Source organism: Narcine bancroftii, chromosome 14, assembly GCF_036971445.1.
Source record: "Narcine bancroftii isolate sNarBan1 chromosome 14, sNarBan1.hap1, whole genome shotgun sequence".
In the NCBI taxonomy this organism is placed as follows: Eukaryota; Metazoa; Chordata; class Chondrichthyes; order Torpediniformes; family Narcinidae; genus Narcine; species Narcine bancroftii.
In genome coordinates this window covers 65,482,652-65,503,712 of record NC_091482.1, presented here as the reverse complement: position 1 = coordinate 65,503,712, position 21,061 = coordinate 65,482,652, and the positions used below count along the sequence as shown (strand labels likewise).

The 21,061-nt window shown below is 43.7% G+C and overlaps 1 protein-coding gene across 5 annotated transcripts in view; it reads right to left on the bottom strand.

The window, feature by feature from the left end:
• The window catches only part of coro2ba (coronin, actin binding protein, 2Ba), a 99,817-nt gene that overhangs the window by 7,108 nt on the left and 71,648 nt on the right, over window positions 1-21,061 (bottom strand). For all 5 annotated transcript variants that reach the window (XM_069910570.1, XM_069910571.1, XM_069910569.1 and 2 more), the window contains 3 exons: window positions 20,227-20,339; window positions 16,475-16,565; window positions 15,003-15,139 (listed from right to left, as the gene is read on the bottom strand). In XM_069910570.1, the coding sequence (XP_069766671.1) occupies window positions 15,003-15,139; window positions 16,475-16,565; window positions 20,227-20,339 (341 nt within the window). The remainder of the gene's footprint in view (window positions 1-15,002; window positions 15,140-16,474; window positions 16,566-20,226; window positions 20,340-21,061) is intronic.

Genomic DNA, 21,061 nt, shown 5'->3' with positions numbered 1-21,061 from the left:
CCCCATTTTGACTTGTTCTCACTCCCTTAAGACGTCTTTGTCCCCATTTTGACTTGTTCTCACACCCTTAAGACGTCTTTGTCCCCATTTTGACTTGTTCTCACACCCTGAAGACGTCTTTGTCCCCATTTTGACTTGTTCTCACTCCCTTAAGACGTCTTTGTCCCCATTTTGACTTGTTCTCACACCCTTAAGTCCTCTCTTTGTCCCCATTTTGACTTGCTCTCACACCCTTAAGACGTCTTTGTCCCCATTTTGACTTGTTCTCACACCCTTAAGTCCTCTCTTTGTCCCCATTTTGACTTGCTCTCACACCCTTAAGACGTCTTTGTCCCCATTTTGACTTGTTCTCACACCCTTAAGTCCTCTCTTTGTCCCCATTTTGACTTGTTCTCTCACCCTTAAGTCCTCTCTTTGTCCCCATTTTGACTTGTTCTCACACCCTTAAGTCCTCTCTTTGTCCCTATTTTGACTTGTTCTCACACCCTGAAGACCTCTCTTTGTCCCCATTTTGACTTGTTCTCACACCCTTAAGTCCTCTCTTTCTCCCTATTTTGACTTGTTCTCACACCCTCAAGTCCTCTCTTTGCCCCCATTTTGACTTGTTCTCACACCCTTAAGTCCTCTCTTTGTCCCCATTTTGACTTGTTCTCACACCCTTAAGTCCTCTCTTTGTCCCCATTTTGACTTGTTCTCACACCCTTAAGTCCTCTCTTTGTCCCCATTTTGACTTGTTCTCACACCCTTAAATCCTCTCTTTGTCCCCATTTTGACTTGTTCTCTCACCCTTAAGTCCTCTCTTTGTCCCCATTTTGACTTGTTCTCACACCCTTAAGTCCTCTCTTTGTCCCCATTTTGACTTGTTCTCACACCCTTAAGTCCTCTCTTTGTCCCCATTTTGACTTGTTCTCTCACCCTTAAGTCCTCTCTTTGTCCCCATTTTGACTTGTTCTCACACCCTTAAGTCCTCTCTTTGTCCCCATTTTGACTTGTTCTCACACCCTTAAGTCCTCTCTTTGTCCCCATTTTGACTTGTTCTCTCACCCTTAAGTCCTCTCTTTGTCCCCATTTTGACTTGTTCTCATACCCTTAAGTCCTCTCTTTGTCCTCATTTTCACTTGTTCTCACACCCTTAAGTCCTCTCTTTGTCCCCATTTTGACTTGTTCTCACACCCTCAAGTCCTCTCTTTGCCCCCATTTTGACTTGTTCTCACACCCTCAAGTCCTCTCTTTGTCCCCATTTTGACTTGTTCTCACACCCTCAAGTCCTCTCTTTGCCCCCATTTTGACTTGTTCTCACACCCTCAAGTCCTCTCTTTGTCCCCATTTTGACTTGTTCTCACACCTTTAAGTCCTCTCTTTGTCCCCATTTTGACTTGTTCTCACACCCTTAAGTCCTCTCTTTGTCCCCATTTTGACTTGTTCTCACACCCTTAAGTCCTCTCTTTGTCCCCATTTTGACTTGTTCTCTCACCCTTAAGTCCTCTCTTTGTCCCCATTTTGACTTGTTCTCACTCCCTTAAGTCCTCTCTTTGTCCCTATTTTGACTTGTTCTCACACCCTTAAGTCCTCTCTTTGTCCCCATTTTGACTTGTTCTCACACCCTTAAGTCCTCTCTTTGTCCCCATTTTGACTTGTTCTCTCACCCTTAAGTCCTCTCTTTGTCCCCATTTTGACTTGTTCTCACACCCTTAAGTCCTCTCTTTGTCCCCATTTTGACTTGTTCTCTCACCCTTAAGTCCTCTCTTTGTCCTCATTTTCACTTGTTCTCACACCCTTAAGTCCTCTCTTTGTCCCCATTTTGACTTGTTCTCACTCCCTTAAGTCCTCTCTTTGTCCTCATTTTCACTTGTTCTCACACCCTTAAGTCCTCTCTTTGTCCCCATTTTGACTTGTTCTCACACCCTTAAGTCCTCTCTTTGTCCCCATTTTGACTTGTTCTCACACCCTTAAGTCCTCTCTTTGCCCCCATTTTGACTTGTTCTCACACCCTTAAGTCCTCTCTTTGTCCCTATTTTGACTTGTTCTCACACCCTTAAGTCCTCTCTTTGTCCCCATTTTGACTTGTTCTCACACCCTTAAGTCCTCTCTTTGCCCCCATTTTGACTTGTTCTCACACCCTTAAGTCCTCTCTTTGCCCCCATTTTGACTTGTTCTCACACCCTTAAGTCCTCTCTTTGCCCCCATTTTGACTTGTTCTCACACCCTTAAGTCCTCTCTTTGTCCCCATTTTGACTTGTTCTCACACCCTCAAGTCCTCTCTTTGCCCCCATTTTGACTTGTTCTCACACCCTTAAGTCCTCTCTTTGCCCCCATTTTGACTTGTTCTCACACCCTTAAGTCCTCTCTTTGCCCCCATTTTGACTTGTTCTCACACCCTTAAGTCCTCTCTTTGTCCTCATTTTGACTTGTTCTCACACCCTTAAGTCCTCTCTTTGTCCCCATTTTGACTTGTTCTCATACCCTTAAGTCCTCTCTTTGTCCCCATTTTGACTTGTTCTCACACCCTTAAGTCCTTTCTTTGTCCTCATTTTCACTTGTTCTCACACCCTTAAGTCCTCTCTTTGTCCCCATTTTGACTTGCTCTCACACCCTTAAGTCCTCTCTTTGCCCCCATTTTGACTTGTTCTCACACCCTCAAGTCCTCTCTTTGCCCCCATTTTGACTTGTTCTCACACCCTTAAGTCCTCTCTTTGTCCCCATTTTGACTTGCTCTCACACCCTTAAGTCCTCTCTTTGTCCCCATTTTGACTTGTTCTCACTCCCTTAAGTCCTCTCTTTGTTCCCATTTTGACATTCTCACACCCTTAAGTCCTCTCTTTGTCCCCATTTTGACTTGTTCTCACACCCTCAAGTCCTCTCTTTGCCCCCATTTTGACTTGTTCTCACACCCTCAAGTCCTCTCTTTGCCCCCATTTTGACTTGTTCTCACACCCTTAAGTTCTCTCTTTGTCCCCATTTTGACTTGTTCTCACACCCTTAAGTCCTCTCTTTGTCCCCATTTTGACTTGTTCTCACACCCTTAAGTCCTCTCTTTGTCCCCATTTTGACTTGTTCTCACACCCTTAAGTCCTTTCTTTGTCCTCATTTTCACTTGTTCTCACACCCTTAAGTCCTCTCTTTGTCCCCATTTTGACTTGCTCTCACACCCTTAAGTCCTTTCTTTGTCCTCATTTTCACTTGTTCTCACACCCTTAAGTCCTCTCTTTGTCCCCATTTTGACTTGCTCTCACACCCTTCTCTCTTTGTCCCCATTTTGACTTGCTCTCACACCCTCAAGTCCTCTTTGTCCCCATTTTGACTTGCTCTCACACCCTGAAGACCTCTCTTTGTCCCCATTTTGACTTGTTCTCACACCCTTAAGTCCTCTCTTTGTCCCCATTTTGACTTGTTCTCACACCCTTAAGTCCTCTCTTTGTCCCCATTTTGACTTGTTCTCACTCCCTTAAGTCCTCTCTTTGTCCCCATTTTGACATTCTCACACCCTTAAGTCCTCTCTTTGTCCCTATTTTGACTTGTTCTCACACCCTTAAGTCCTCTCTTTGTCCCCATTTTGACTTATTCTCACACCCTTAAGTCCTCTCTTTGTCTCCATTTTGACTTGTTCTCACACCCTTAAGACGTCTTTGTCCCCATTTTGACTTGCTCTCACACCCTCAAGTCCACTTTGTCCCCATTTTGACTTGTTCTCACACCCTGAAGACCTCTCTTTGTCCCCATTTTGACTTGTTCTCACACCCTTAAGTCCTCTCTTTGTCCCTATTTTGACTTGTTCTCACACCCTTAAGTCCTCTCTTTGTCCCCATTTTGACTTGTTCTCACACCCTTAAGTCCTTTCTTTGTCCTCATTTTCACTTGTTCTCACACCCTTAAGTCCTCTCTTTGTCCCCATTTTGACTTGCTCTCACACCCTTAAGTCCTCTCTTTGCCCCCATTTTGACTTGTTCTCACACCCTCAAGTCCTCTCTTTGCCCCCATTTTGACTTGCTCTCACACCCTTAAGTCCTCTCTTTGCCCCCATTTTGACTTGTTCTCACACCCTCAAGTCCTCTCTTTGCCCCCATTTTGACTTGTTCTCACACCCTTAAGTCCTCTCTTTGTCCCCATTTTGACTTGCTCTCACACCCTTAAGTCCTCTGTTTGTCCCCATTTTGACTTGTTCTCACTCCCTTAAGTCCTCTCTTTGTTCCCATTTTGACATTCTCACACCCTTAAGTCCTCTCTTTGTCCCCATTTTGACTTGTTCTCACACCCTTAAGTCCTCTCTTTGTCCCCATTTTGACTTGCTCTCACACCCTTCTCTCTTTGTCCCTATTTTGACTTGTTCTCGCACCCTTAAGTCCTCTCTTTGTCCCCATTTTGACTTGTTCTCTCACCCTTAAGTCCTCTCTTTGTCCCCATTTTGACTTGTTCTCACACCCTTAAGTCCTCTCTTTGTCCCCATTTTGACTTGTTCTCACACCCTTAAGTCCTCTCTTTGTCCCCATTTTGACTTGTTCTCTCACCCTTAAGTCCTCTCTTTGTCCCCATTTTGACTTGTTCTCACACCCTTAAGTCCTCTCTTTGTCCCCATTTTGACTTGTTCTCACACCCTTAAGTCCTCTCTTTGTCCCCATTTTGACTTGTTCTCTCACCCTTAAGTCCTCTCTTTGTCCCCATTTTGACTTGTTCTCATACCCTTAAGTCCTCTCTTTGTCCTCATTTTCACTTGTTCTCACACCCTTAAGTCCTCTCTTTGTCCCCATTTTGACTTGTTCTCACACCCTCAAGTCCTCTCTTTGCCCCCATTTTGACTTGTTCTCACACCCTCAAGTCCTCTCTTTGTCCCCATTTTGACTTGTTCTCACACCCTCAAGTCCTCTCTTTGCCCCCATTTTGACTTGTTCTCACACCCTCAAGTCCTCTCTTTGCCCCCATTTTGACTTGTTCTCACACCCTTAAGTCCTCTCTTTGTCCCCATTTTGACTTGCTCTCACACCCTTCTCTCTTTGTCCCTATTTTGACTTGTTCTCGCACCCTTAAGTCCTCTCTTTGTCCCCATTTTGACTTGTTCTCACTCCCTTAAGTCCTCTCTTTGTCCCCATTTTGACATTCTCACACCCTTAAGTCCTCTCTTTGTCCCTATTTTGACTTGTTCTCACACCCTTAAGTCCTCTCTTTGTCCCCATTTTGACTTATTCTCACACCCTTAAGTCCTCTCTTTGTCTCCATTTTGACTTGTTCTCACACCCTTAAGACGTCTTTGTCCCCATTTTGACTTGCTCTCACACCCTCAAGTCCTCTTTGTCCCCATTTTGACTTGTTCTCACACCCTGAAGACCTCTCTTTGTCCCCATTTTGACTTGTTCTCACACCCTTAAGTCCTCTCTTTGTCCCTATTTTGACTTGTTCTCACACCCTTAAGTCCTCTCTTTGTCCCCATTTTGACTTGTTCTCACACCCTTAAGTCCTTTCTTTGTCCTCATTTTCACTTGTTCTCACACCCTTAAGTCCTCTCTTTGTCCCCATTTTGACTTGCTCTCACACCCTTAAGTCCTCTCTTTGCCCCCATTTTGACTTGTTCTCACACCCTCAAGTCCTCTCTTTGCCCCCATTTTGACTTGCTCTCACACCCTTAAGTCCTCTCTTTGCCCCCATTTTGACTTGTTCTCACACCCTCAAGTCCTCTCTTTGCCCCCATTTTGACTTGTTCTCACACCCTTAAGTCCTCTCTTTGTCCCCATTTTGACTTGCTCTCACACCCTTAAGTCCTCTGTTTGTCCCCATTTTGACTTGTTCTCACTCCCTTAAGTCCTCTCTTTGTTCCCATTTTGACATTCTCACACCCTTAAGTCCTCTCTTTGTCCCCATTTTGACTTGTTCTCACACCCTTAAGTCCTCTCTTTGTCCCCATTTTGACTTGCTCTCACACCCTTCTCTCTTTGTCCCTATTTTGACTTGTTCTCGCACCCTTAAGTCCTCTCTTTGTCCCCATTTTGACTTGTTCTCTCACCCTTAAGTCCTCTCTTTGTCCCCATTTTGACTTGTTCTCACACCCTTAAGTCCTCTCTTTGTCCCCATTTTGACTTGTTCTCACACCCTTAAGTCCTCTCTTTGTCCCCATTTTGACTTGTTCTCTCACCCTTAAGTCCTCTCTTTGTCCCCATTTTGACTTGTTCTCACACCCTTAAGTCCTCTCTTTGTCCCCATTTTGACTTGTTCTCACACCCTTAAGTCCTCTCTTTGTCCCCATTTTGACTTGTTCTCTCACCCTTAAGTCCTCTCTTTGTCCCCATTTTGACTTGTTCTCATACCCTTAAGTCCTCTCTTTGTCCTCATTTTCACTTGTTCTCACACCCTTAAGTCCTCTCTTTGTCCCCATTTTGACTTGTTCTCACACCCTCAAGTCCTCTCTTTGCCCCCATTTTGACTTGTTCTCACACCCTCAAGTCCTCTCTTTGTCCCCATTTTGACTTGTTCTCACACCCTCAAGTCCTCTCTTTGCCCCCATTTTGACTTGTTCTCACACCCTCAAGTCCTCTCTTTGCCCCCATTTTGACTTGTTCTCACACCCTCAAGTCCTCTCTTTGCCCCCATTTTGACTTGTTCTCACACCCTTAAGTCCTCTCTTTGTCCCCATTTTGACTTGCTCTCACACCCTTCTCTCTTTGTCCCTATTTTGACTTGTTCTCGCACCCTTAAGTCCTCTCTTTGTCCCCATTTTGACTTGTTCTCACTCCCTTAAGTCCTCTCTTTGTCCCCATTTTGACATTCTCACACCCTTAAGTCCTCTCTTTGTCCCTATTTTGACTTGTTCTCACACCCTTAAGTCCTCTCTTTGTCCCCATTTTGACTTATTCTCACACCCTTAAGTCCTCTCTTTGTCTCCATTTTGACTTGTTCTCACACCCTTAAGACGTCTTTGTCCCCATTTTGACTTGCTCTCACACCCTCAAGTCCTCTTTGTCCCCATTTTGACTTGTTCTCACACCCTGAAGACCTCTCTTTGTCCCCATTTTGACTTGTTCTCACACCCTTAAGTCCTCTCTTTGTCCCTATTTTGACTTGTTCTCACACCCTTAAGTCCTCTCTTTGTCCCCATTTTGACTTGTTCTCACACCCTTAAGTCCTTTCTTTGTCCTCATTTTCACTTGTTCTCACACCCTTAAGTCCTCTCTTTGTCCCCATTTTGACTTGCTCTCACACCCTTAAGTCCTCTCTTTGCCCCCATTTTGACTTGTTCTCACACCCTCAAGTCCTCTCTTTGCCCCCATTTTGACTTGCTCTCACACCCTTAAGTCCTCTCTTTGCCCCCATTTTGACTTGTTCTCACACCCTCAAGTCCTCTCTTTGCCCCCATTTTGACTTGTTCTCACACCCTTAAGTCCTCTCTTTGTCCCCATTTTGACTTGCTCTCACACCCTTAAGTCCTCTGTTTGTCCCCATTTTGACTTGTTCTCACTCCCTTAAGTCCTCTCTTTGTTCCCATTTTGACATTCTCACACCCTTAAGTCCTCTCTTTGTCCCCATTTTGACTTGTTCTCACACCCTTAAGTCCTCTCTTTGTCCCCATTTTGACTTGCTCTCACACCCTTCTCTCTTTGTCCCTATTTTGACTTGTTCTCGCACCCTTAAGTCCTCTCTTTGTCCCCATTTTGACTTGTTCTCTCACCCTTAAGTCCTCTCTTTGTCCCCATTTTGACTTGTTCTCACACCCTTAAGTCCTCTCTTTGTCCCCATTTTGACTTGTTCTCACACCCTTAAGTCCTCTCTTTGTCCCCATTTTGACTTGTTCTCTCACCCTTAAGTCCTCTCTTTGTCCCCATTTTGACTTGTTCTCACACCCTTAAGTCCTCTCTTTGTCCCCATTTTGACTTGTTCTCACACCCTTAAGTCCTCTCTTTGTCCCCATTTTGACTTGTTCTCTCACCCTTAAGTCCTCTCTTTGTCCCCATTTTGACTTGTTCTCATACCCTTAAGTCCTCTCTTTGTCCTCATTTTCACTTGTTCTCACACCCTTAAGTCCTCTCTTTGTCCCCATTTTGACTTGTTCTCACACCCTCAAGTCCTCTCTTTGCCCCCATTTTGACTTGTTCTCACACCCTCAAGTCCTCTCTTTGTCCCCATTTTGACTTGTTCTCACACCCTCAAGTCCTCTCTTTGCCCCCATTTTGACTTGTTCTCACACCCTCAAGTCCTCTCTTTGCCCCCATTTTGACTTGTTCTCACACCCTTAAGTCCTCTCTTTGTCCCCATTTTGACTTGCTCTCACACCCTTAAGTCCTCTGTTTGTCCCCATTTTGACTTGTTCTCACTCCCTTAAGTCCTCTCTTTGTTCCCATTTTGACATTCTCACACCCTTAAGTCCTCTCTTTGTCCCCATTTTGACTTGTTCTCACACCCTTAAGTCCTCTCTTTGTCCCCATTTTGACTTGCTCTCACACCCTTCTCTCTTTGTCCCTATTTTGACTTGTTCTCGCACCCTTAAGTCCTCTCTTTGTCCCCATTTTGACTTGTTCTCTCACCCTTAAGTCCTCTCTTTGTCCCCATTTTGACTTGTTCTCACACCCTTAAGTCCTCTCTTTGTCCCCATTTTGACTTGTTCTCACACCCTTAAGTCCTCTCTTTGTCCCCATTTTGACTTGTTCTCTCACCCTTAAGTCCTCTCTTTGTCCCCATTTTGACTTGTTCTCACACCCTTAAGTCCTCTCTTTGTCCCCATTTTGACTTGTTCTCACACCCTTAAGTCCTCTCTTTGTCCCCATTTTGACTTGTTCTCTCACCCTTAAGTCCTCTCTTTGTCCCCATTTTGACTTGTTCTCATACCCTTAAGTCCTCTCTTTGTCCTCATTTTCACTTGTTCTCACACCCTTAAGTCCTCTCTTTGTCCCCATTTTGGCTTGTTCTCACACCCTCAAGTCCTCTCTTTGCCCCCATTTTGACTTGTTCTCACACCCTCAAGTCCTCTCTTTGTCCCCATTTTGACTTGTTCTCACACCCTCAAGTCCTCTCTTTGCCCCCATTTTGACTTGTTCTCACACCCTCAAGTCCTCTCTTTGTCCCCATTTTGACTTGTTCTCACACCCTTAAGTCCTCTCTTTGTCCCCATTTTGACTTGTTCTCACACCCTTAAGTCCTCTCTTTGTCCCCATTTTGACTTGTTCTCACTCCCTTAAGTCCTCTCTTTGTCCCTATTTTGACTTGTTCTCACACCCTTAAGTCCTCTCTTTGTCCCCATTTTGACTTGTTCTCACACCCTTAAGTCCTCTCTTTGTCCCCATTTTGACTTGTTCTCTCACCCTTAAGTCCTCTCTTTGTCCCCATTTTGACTTGTTCTCACACCCTTAAGTCCTCTCTTTGTCCCCATTTTGACTTGTTCTCTCACCCTTAAGTCCTCTCTTTGTCCTCATTTTCACTTGTTCTCACACCCTTAAGTCCTCTCTTTGTCCCCATTTTGACTTGTTCTCACTCCCTTAAGTCCTCTCTTTGTCCTCATTTTCACTTGTTCTCACACCCTTAAGTCCTCTCTTTGTCCCCATTTTGACTTGTTCTCACACCCTTAAGTCCTCTCTTTGTCCCCATTTTGACTTGTTCTCACACCCTTAAGTCCTCTCTTTGTCCCCATTTTGACTTGTTCTCACACCCTTAAGTCCTTTCTTTGTCCTCATTTTCACTTGTTCTCACACCCTTAAGTCCTCTCTTTGTCCCCATTTTGACTTGCTCTCACACCCTTAAGTCCTCTCTTTGCCCCCATTTTGACTTGTTCTCACACCCTCAAGTCCTCTCTTTGCCCCCATTTTGACTTGTTCTCACACCCTTAAGTCCTCTCTTTGTCCCCATTTTGACTTGCTCTCACACCCTTAAGTCCTCTCTTTGTCCCCATTTTGACTTGTTCTCACTCCCTTAAGTCCTCTCTTTGTTCCCATTTTGACATTCTCACACCCTTAAGTCCTCTCTTTGTCCCCATTTTGACTTGTTCTCACACCCTCAAGTCCTCTCTTTGCCCCCATTTTGACTTGTTCTCACACCCTCAAGTCCTCTCTTTGTCCCCATTTTGACTTGTTCTCACACCCTCAAGTCCTCTCTTTGCCCCCATTTTGACTTGTTCTCACACACTTAAGTCCTCTCTTTGCCCCCATTTTGACTTGTTCTCACACCCTTAAGTTCTCTCTTTGTCCCCATTTTGACTTGTTCTCACACCCTTAAGTCCTCTCTTTGTCCCCATTTTGACTTGTTCTCACACCCTTAAGTCCTCTCTTTGTCCCCATTTTGACTTGTTCTCACACCCTTAAGTCCTTTCTTTGTCCTCATTTTCACTTGTTCTCACACCCTTAAGTCCTCTCTTTGTCCCCATTTTGACTTGCTCTCACACCCTTAAGTCCTTTCTTTGTCCTCATTTTCACTTGTTCTCACACCCTTAAGTCCTCTCTTTGTCCCCATTTTGACTTGCTCTCACACCCTTCTCTCTTTGTCCCCATTTTGACTTGCTCTCACACCCTCAAGTCCTCTTTGTCCCCATTTTGACTTGCTCTCACACCCTGAAGACCTCTCTTTGTCCCCATTTTGACTTGTTCTCACACCCTTAAGTCCTCTCTTTGTCCCCATTTTGACTTGTTCTCACACCCTTAAGTCCTCTCTTTGTCCCCATTTTGACTTGTTCTCACTCCCTTAAGTCCTCTCTTTGTCCCCATTTTGACATTCTCACACCCTTAAGTCCTCTCTTTGTCCTCATTTTCACTTGTTCTCACACCCTTAAGTCCTCTCTTTGCCCCCATTTTGACTTGTTCTCACACCCTCAAGTCCTCTCTTTGCCCCCATTTTGACTTGTTCTCACACCCTTAAGTCCTCTCTTTGTCCCCATTTTGACTTGCTCTCACACCCTTAAGTCCTCTGTTTGTCCCCATTTTGACTTGTTCTCACTCCCTTAAGTCCTCTCTTTGTTCCCATTTTGACATTCTCACACCCTTAAGTCCTCTCTTTGTCCCCATTTTGACTTGTTCTCACACCCTTAAGTCCTCTCTTTGTCCCCATTTTGACTTGCTCTCACACCCTTCTCTCTTTGTCCCTATTTTGACTTGTTCTCGCACCCTTAAGTCCTCTCTTTGTCCCCATTTTGACTTGTTCTCTCACCCTTAAGTCCTCTCTTTGTCCCCATTTTGACTTGTTCTCACACCCTTAAGTCCTCTCTTTGTCCCCATTTTGACTTGTTCTCACACCCTTAAGTCCTCTCTTTGTCCCCATTTTGACTTGTTCTCACTCCCTTAAGTCCTCTCTTTGTCCCCATTTTGACATTCTCACACCCTTAAGTCCTCTCTTTGTCCCTATTTTGACTTGTTCTCACACCCTTAAGTCCTCTCTTTGTCCCCATTTTGACTTATTCTCACACCCTTAAGTCCTCTCTTTGTCCCCATTTTGACTTGTTCTCACACCCTTAAGTCCTCTCTTTGTCCCCATTTTGACTTGCTCTCACACCCTTAAGTCCTCGCTTTGTCCCTATTTTGACTTGTTCTCACACCCTTAAGTCCTCTCTTTGTCCCCATTTTGACTTGTTCTCACACCCTTAAGTCCTTTCTTTGTCCTCATTTTCACTTGTTCTCACACCCTTAAGTCCTCTCTTTGTCCCCATTTTGACTTGCTCTCACACCCTTAAGTCCTCTCTTTGCCCCCATTTTGACTTGTTCTCACACCCTCAAGTCCTCTCTTTGCCCCCATTTTGACTTGTTCTCACACCCTTAAGTCCTCTCTTTGTCCCCATTTTGACTTGCTCTCACACCCTTAAGTCCTCTCTTTGTCCCTATTTTGACTTGTTCTCACTCCCTTAAGTCCTCTCTTTGTTCCCATTTTGACATTCTCACACCCTTAAGTCCTCTCTTTGTCCCCATTTTGACTTGCTCTCACACCCTTCTCTCTTTGTCCCTATTTTGACTTGTTCTCACACCCTTAAGTCCTCTCTTTGTCCCCATTTTGACTTGTTCTCTCACCCTTAAGTCCTCTCTTTGTCCCCATTTTGACTTGTTCTCACACCCTTAAGTCCTCTCTTTGTCCCCATTTTGACTTGTTCTCACACCCTTAAGTCCTTTCTTTGTCCTCATTTTCACTTGTTCTCACACCCTTAAGTCCTCTCTTTGTCCCCATTTTGATTTGCTCTCACACCCTTAAGTCCTCTCTTTGTCCCCATTTTGACTTGTTCTCACACCCTTAAGTCCTCTCTTTGTCCCCATTTTGACTTGTTCTCACACCCTTAAGTCCTCTCTTTGTCCCCATTTTGACTTGCTCTCACACCCTTCTCTCTTTGTCCATATTTTGACTTGTTCTCACACCCTTAAGTCCTCTCTTTGTCCCCATTTTGACTTGTTCTCTCACCCTTAAGTCCTCTCTTTGTCCCCATTTTGACTTGCTCTCACACCCTCAAGTCCTCTTTGTCCCCATTTTGACTTGTTCTCACACCCTGAAGACCTCTCTTTGTCCCCATTTTGACTTGCTCTCACACCCTTAAGTCCTCTCTTTGTCCCCATTTTGACTTGTTCTCACACCCTTAAGTCCTCTCTTTGTCCCCATTTTGACTTGCTCTCACACCCTTCTCTTTTTGTCCCTATTTTGACTTGTTCTCACACCCTTAAGTCCTCTCTTTGTCCCCATTTTGACTTGTTCTCTCACCCTTAAGTCCTCTCTTTGTCCCCATTTTGACTTGCTCTCACACCCTCAAGTCCTCTTTGTCCCCATTTTCACTTGTTCTCACACCCTGAAGACCTCTCTTTGTCCCCATTTTGACTTGTTCTCACACCCTTAAGTCCTCTCTTTGTCCCCATTTTGACTTGTTCTCACACCCTTAAGTCCTCTCTTTGTCCCCATTTTGACTTGTTCTCACTCCCTTAAGTCCTCTCTTTGTCCCCATTTTGACATTCTCACACCCTTAAGTCTTCTCTTTGTCCCTATTTTGACTTGTTCTCACACCCTTAAGTCCTCTCTTTGTCCCCATTTTGACTTATTCTCACACCCTTAAGTCCTCTCTTTGTCTCCATTTTGACTTGTTCTCACACCCTTAAGACGTCTTTGTCCCCATTTTGACTTGCTCTCACACCCTCAAGTCCTCTTTGTCCCCATTTTGACTTGTTCTCACACCCTCAAGACCTCTCTTTGTCCCCATTTTGACTTGTTCTCACACCCTTAAGTCCTCTCTTTGTCCCTATTTTGACTTGTTCTCACACCCTTAAGTCCTCTCTTTGTCCCCATTTTGACTTGTTCTCACACCCTCAAGACCTCTCTTTGTCCCCATTTTGACTTGTTCTCACACCCTTAAGTCCTCTCTTTGTCCCTATTTTGACTTGTTCTCACACCCTTAAGTCCTCTCTTTGTCCCCATTTTGACTTGTTCTCACACCCTTGAGGAATTTTGGTGATTCTCAAGTTCAAATTGGAACCTTGCCCTTTAATTGCTCTTTTCGGACCATTTCAAGATGTTGATATTTCGCTGACTTAATTCAAAACCGAATTTTATCTTTTAATTCATTGATCGCCAGATGTGCACTGTTGATTACATGGAAAGACATCACTCCACCCACACAATGGCTGAATGATATTGTCTTATTTAAGTTTAAAGATTCAAATGTTAATTTCCAAAAGGCATGCGCCCCATCTATGGACTCTTATCATTATCTTAAGAATTTGGGTTGTTTTGAAACTTTTGGTGTTTTGTTGTCTATTTCCAATTTGTTATCACCCGATTCCTACATGTCAACTTTTAGCCTTGGTGAGAGGTAGGGGTTTTGATTTTTTTTCTTTTGTGGTTTTTTTTTGTATTATTAAATTCTATTTCTTTAATACGATTGCTCTGGATTTGTTTCTAATCATGAGAAAAGTTTATTGTAATTTTTTTTCTTGAACCTTATAGCCACAATATATAACTACTGTTTAATTGGTTATAATGTAAATACTAATAAAAAATATTTTAAAAAGCCTTTATCCTCAAGGACCCCCACCCGGGCCGTGCCCTCTTCACTCTGCTACCATCGGGAAGGAGGTATATGAGCTTGACAAGCACTCAGCGGCACGAGAACAGGTTCTTCCCCTTCGCCATCAGATCCCTGAATGAACATGAACTACAGACAATGCCTCACTTTGTCTTTTTCTTGCATTATTTTTATTTAATTTGTAATGTGGTTTATATCAATGTTGGCCAGTGATGCTGCCACAAAACGATGTATTTCGTGACCTATTCATGACAAAAGGACCAGCACACAGCCTCTTGACCCTTCCCCCACCATTCAATGGCTGATCTATGCCAGTTCTCCAAAGCCCTTCTTTCCAGAGTCTTTTGCTAATTTGTTGACCTTTTTAAATATCAGTAGTGATCCAGTCTCTACAACGCTCATTGGTAAAGAATTCCACCACCCACTGCAGAAAGGAATTCCTCAAGGACCACAATTTTAAATGACCATCCCATGTCCCTCATTCATGAAACTTCCAGCAGTGAAAAGCTCTACCCTTGGGACGTTTCAGTAACATCACGCTTCATTCTTCTAAACTGCAAAGACTAGAGATTGAACTTTTTTTCTTCTGATAGCACAACTTTCTTATCTTGAACACAGTCTTTTGCCCAGAGCAGGGGAAATTAGTAACCAGAGGACATAGGTTTAAGAATGAGGAAGGAGAAGTTTAACAGGAACTAAGTGGTTACACTTGTTTTTTTAAAAAAGCATGGTGATGGGACGAGGTGGGAGTGTGGAATAAGGTGCCAGCTGATGTGGTGAATTTTGACATTTAAGAAATTGGAGAGGTACATGCATGGGAGGGCTACTGGAAGAATATGGTCTGGATGCTAGTGGGGTCAGTACAGACTAGATAGACTGAAGGCAGTGTTTCTATGGTGTAGTGTTGCATAGTTCAACTAAAATGGATTTGAAAATTTTTAGATAGTATAAAATCCAAGTGAGAGAGCGAGAGATCTTATCCAGATATAGAGGAGACTACCTTTGGAAAATAACAGCAAGTTTAACCTAGTATTCCCATTTTTCCCAGACCTACCTCATTCTCTGTCCGGGGTGGGACATTTTCCAAGAGATCGATTCCATTCACCACCACACTTTTCTTATCCCTTTTTGGTGGTTTGAAAGCCACATTTGTAGATTTGTAACCTTCTTTCAAAGACATTAGAATAGGATCTGTAAGGATAACAGCAGAGAGTGTCAGAGCTTGGGGAAAGCTGCCTAGATTCAGCAAGACCAAGGTACATGATCCAAGTCCCTTGTATTCCTGAAACAATATATGTATAGATGAATACTGGTTCTGCATGTGTATTGCTTGTCTGTATGTGAGTTGTGCCTGGTTGTGTGTGTGAGTGTTTTGAACGATGGACCAGAGAACGATGTTTCAATTTAAACTTTGACATAGAGCATGCAGTTTGGCCCTCGAGGCCATGCTGCCCAATTTATAACCATTAACCTACACCCCAGTTCATTTCGAATAGTGGGAGGAAATCAGAGCCCCCGGGGAAAACCCAGACATGGGGAGAACGTATCAACTCATTACAGACAGCATGGGATTTGAACCCTGGTCCAGATTGCTGGCGTTGCGCTAACCATTACACCAACCGTGTGCCACCCCCCATCAGATTGTACTTGTACAATCAGGTGACAATTAAACTTGACAACATTCAGGCACAAGCTGGTAAGTGGGAGAGAAAAAGTGCCAAGCAATGCTCATCTCCAACAGAAGGACTATTCACTGTGGAGCTTTTCATACTCATGACAACTAAAAGCACCAAGTCAATAGACCATAGTCACAACACACAGAAATGCTGGAGGAACTCAGCTGGTGTCACAGCTTCCATTGGAGATAGATATGTTAATGATGTTTCAGGCCTGAGTCTTTCTTCAAGGCATCTGAATAAAGACTGAAGATAGCAGGGGGAGGAGTCAAGACCAACAGATAAAAAGGCTCAATTCCCCATCCCTTTACCCTTGCTAACTCTGTCCAAGTCTGCGATGACCCATAGACTGAAGGAACAACACCCCAATTTCTGTCTGGGCAGCCTCTAAGTGGATGGCATTAACACTGACCTCCACTTCCCATTAAGCCTCACCCCCACCATCTTTCCCCCATTCTGTCTCTATCTCTTCCCTCTGTCTCCTTTCACGGAGCCAAAATCAATTCTCACCTTTCTTATCATATCCAATTAACATCTTTTGGCTGTTGGTCTGGACTCCTCCCCCTCCCATTTTTAAGACTCTATTCAGCTGCCTTTGGTTTTTTTTTGCTAACACCTTGAAAGCCGCAGGCCCGAAATGTCAGTAATATATCTTTTTACCTCCTATGGACATTGCAAGACCAGGTGAGTCCTCCAGCATTTACTGTGTGTTTTTACTACAATCACAACATCTCATTCATGTTTCACTGAATAAACTGTAGGCTCCCTTCATTCTGGATTAAGGCTGACATCACAGACCAGGAACTGTTATAGCAATTGGCACAGAGCAAATAATATTAGAAGACCAGACCTCTGTTCATTCCACTTAACCACTCTTCTGCAGTTAGTGCAGGCTCAGTGCCAGGTGTCATCGGGTAGATATCTTCTTGGTATGTTTCAGACTGCAAAAACAAACAGAGTGAAGTTGTGACAAGGAGAAAGACCCAATTTGTAGCCCACAGATTAATTACCTGCCCATTACCAACCAACCAGGACCTCAAATGAATTTTTGGGTAGCTCTTAGACCTTCTAGCCCAAAGAAGGTGGAAACCTCATTAAAATATTTGAATGCAACAGGAGGAGGTCATTCCTATGGACATTGAAAATAAAGCCATTGAAAAGGGAGCAGGGTTTAACAGCTTGGCTGAGGAATAGCTTCTTGCAGGTTGTGAGACTTCTGAACGTTAAGTGAAAATCATCCCGGATATGTATTTATATATATTACAAAGTTATTCCTAATTGTTCTTCCTTCAATCAGCTTCTCGTTGCTGCTTTTAAATTCTTACTGTAACTATACAATTAAGTTGAGTGAAGCTTGGAAAGCAACCACCAAGTTTTTCAATCTCACAATTTACTCAACTTAATTGTCAAGCATGGAGATGGTGTGGAGGCCCAAGTACTTCGACATTGACCCCAGCTCACCGACAGCTGCCAAGGAGTGGCGACACTGGCATACTATTTTCATGAACTACGTCGACGACTATGGGGACAAGATACCAAACAGGTACAGAACACTATTTTGTTGTGTGACTACGTAGAAGGAGGTGAAAATTTTGACTCCGCTATCTAAGTTGGACAGTTTATACATGAGGACTCCCAATGAGGATTTTGCCAGACATTTACCGACTACCAGGCAGCAAAAGCCAGGAGATGATTTCTTCAGTGAGTTGGAAAAGTTAAAGAGAAACTGTAAATTTTTGAGAATATTGTGTGGAACTGATATAGCGCGTTCATCACTGGCAATACCACACCTCACCTGGTTTCTCTTACCGTTCACAGCACACGAGGCTACTTGCTCAAAATGTGCCAAGAAGGGACATTATGCCTGGGGGTGCAAATCCAAGGCCTTACCAAGCTTAGTGGCAACGGTGGTTAATTCTCAGGTACTGGCTACACTTACTATGTGCCACAAGGAATCGCTCAAACTGCAACCTTTGTGACCGTGAATGATAAAAGGTTAAGTGCTCTGTTGGATTCACGTCGCGCTGATAGTTACATTAGCAAAAAAGTCAAGATGGAACTCAAACTAAAGGTTCACCCATCCAGTAAAGACATTACACCATAGCTCAGAAAACTTTGTGTTGACCTAACTCTTAATAGCCAGTCATTCGCTGCCACCTGACTTGGTGTATTGAAGGACCTATATTCTGACTTGTTACTTGGCCAGGATTTCCAGCGCTAGCATTTGAGTATGAATTTAGAATACGTTGGACCCTTGTTTGAGCTAACTGTGAAAGGTGCTGTGAATGTTAACTGCACTGACAACAGCAAAAATAGAAGAACCATCCCTTTTTCCAAAGTTATCACTAGGCTGTAAACCAATCTCTGCCAAATCAAGACGCTTTAGCAAAGATGATCAGGAATTTGAATTTGCCAGTTACTTTCAGAAGGCATATCCTTATGGTGAGCCCAAGTGGTAGTGGTGAAGGATCCTACCTCATTGCACAAGAAGCAAATATGTGTGGCTTGTTCATCAATCAATTCGCGGGATTGGATGCTTACCCCCTTGCCAAGAATTGATGAAATGGAGAATGACATATAGTGTGTTCTCTACCCAAGACCTGAAAAGTGCCTAGGAATCAGATAAGGTATACGTCTCTTGAAGCCAATGGACGCTTATACCAATTTTGTAAGATTTCATTTGGAGTCACAAATGGGGTAACCGCCTTCCAGCAAGCTATGGACAAGTTAGAGAAGAAAAAACTACAAGGTTCCTTTCCTTACCTTGATAATATCACTTTTGCTGGACATACACAAAAGGGACATGATCAAAATGTAAAGAAATTCCAGAAGACCATCAGTCTAATCTTAAAATGGGTGCTTGGGATGTTTGCTTATTATGTCCAATGGATTCATGGGTTTTCTAACAAGATTCAACAATACAAAAGAGTTTCTAATGAAGGAAAAGGCCCTGAACACATTTAACTTACTAAATAGAGTGTTGGAGGAAGCCACCCTGCACGGTGGATAAAAACTTACCCTTTGAGGTAGAGTGTGGCACATCTGATGTGGTTATTTCTGCTGCCCTTAACCAAGGAGGACGCCCTGTTGCACTCATGTCAAAGACATACAAGGAAGTGAATTGGACTTCCACATTGTAGAGAAAGAAGTAACTGCCATCATTGAGGCAGTGCGCCAATGGAGCCACGAGCTGGCATGGTACCACTTTAGCTTGGTTATTGACTGTAAAAATTGTACAGTAAAGATAAAGAAGGCGAAGATTCAAGAATGGAGCCTGGAACTTGCAGCATTGAGTTATACAATAAAATACCATCCTGGGAAAGAGAATGTGGGCCCTGACAACATTTAGTTGGACGTACACTTGTTCAGCCTTTTCTACCTCTACACTCGCTGACATTCACAATGGACTTTGTCATCCAGGAATAATTCAACTGCTGCATTTTGTTAGAGCAAAGAATCTCCCCTGTTCTACAGAAGACGTCAAGAAAACTTGTGCTTCGTGATGGGTCTGTGCTGACCTGAAGCCTAAGTTCTACCACCCAGCAGGAGGGATTCTTATCAAAGCAACAAAACCGATGAAACAGCTTAGTATTGATTTCAAGGGACCCTTGCCTACAGCTTTGCGTAACCCATATCTACTTACAGTAGATGATGAATACTCGTGTTTCCCTTTGCCTTTCCATGCCTGGATCTGCTATTTAGCCAAATCGCAGCACCCTTGTGTCGAAGGATCTGAAAAGTTATCTCTCGCAGAAGGGGGTCGCCACAAGTCATAACCATACCACCCAGTCAGGAATGGACAGGTCCAACGGCATCACATGGAAAGTAGTCCATTTGGCCCTTTGATGTCATAACCTGCCTGAGAAGCATTGGGAACTGGCGCTTCCTTAGGTACTAGACTCCCAAAGATCGCTGTTGTGTACAGAAACAAATACGACACCCCATGAATGTTTTTTCTGCATTCCAACACTGCTCATCCCATGGAAATTCATTGCCCTCCTGGCTAATGAAGAAGGTTTGTGAGGGGCAACAAGTATGAACCACTTGCAGATCAAGCCAAATTCCTTGACGGTGATCCAACGTATGCAAACATCAGGTACCCAGATGGATGGGAGTCTACTGTGTCTGTCGTGACTTGGCACCTTGTCCAGAAGCCCGTCTCCTATTGTAGAACAAGATCAAAGAAATCTGGTAGTTCCAATACTGGAGGAGGAGGAAGATATGTGCCATAGTGTGGAGGATGATGAACCAGGAGCTCCACAAGAACCAAGGAGATCCGGTCGTGCACCAAAACCTCCCCCTAGATATGGATGGGAGTCATCCTGTAAAATGTTGCTTGATACTGCTAGTGTTTTAATATTACAAAGTTATTCTTCATTGTTGATCTTCCTCCAATCAGCTTCTCGCTGCTGCCTTGCGCCTTTCTTTTAAATTCTAACGGTAACTGTACAATTAGCCACCAGGTTTTTGTATCCTCACAACAGTAGGTGTTTTGACTGTGATTTGTGTTTTTGTGCGTGCCCCCCCCCCCCCCCCTTCCCACCAACGAGACTACACTTGGAACTAGCAACAACCCCAGGTGAGGGTGCTGATGTCACTCACCCTCCTTGGCACAATCATTGAGATTGGCTCAATCACTCCCTTCAGCGTAACCAGTTTGTAAAACCGGAATACTTCACAGATGGACACGTCGAGCCCATGTTTCGGCATCACACCTGTTACGGGCACAAGGAAGCCTCAAGTCAGCTCATACCCTGAATCATAAAAATAGTGAAACATAAATTCTCCCCGGATGGAAGTCCACACTCAACAGGAATCAGGCCTGGACCCTGGTAAAATCTTTTCTTATGTTCCATTTCACAGTTAGTGGCAACTGGACATCCCAGAACTATCCTGACATAGAATTCTATCCCAGCCACATCATATACTTCCTTTCAATTCCAGCATCTTCATGCCCACTGATTTATTTTTAATTTTGATACAGGACGGGAGCAGGCCCTTCTGAGAATGTAGGTTTTAAAATGTTGACTGGGAGAGAGAAACTAACTGCATTCCATTGTTTTGCTTACAATTGAACAAGACTAGTGCTGATAAGGGACTCCTTATTTGACAAAGCATTAAAAGACTAGTAACCATACTGTACGGTAAGGGCTATGACCTTGATTAATGAATCCCAAAAGAATTCTAAGAAACATATTTATTTGGAGAAGTCTGTTCCTATGTTCTGGAACAATGGAAATTTTGTCTGTGTAAATATGTGTCCTGTGAGCCATGAGGCACTCTCTTGGAGTGAGATGAGCTGCTTGTGGCAGTGCTTCTTGCTGTCACGGAATTCCTATGCTTTGCAAAGTGATTAAAATTTGTTTTTGCAGCTGTATTCATATTTGTTTTCAAACAACCTCAGGTCCACTTTAACACCTCTGGTTAATAAGCTTGT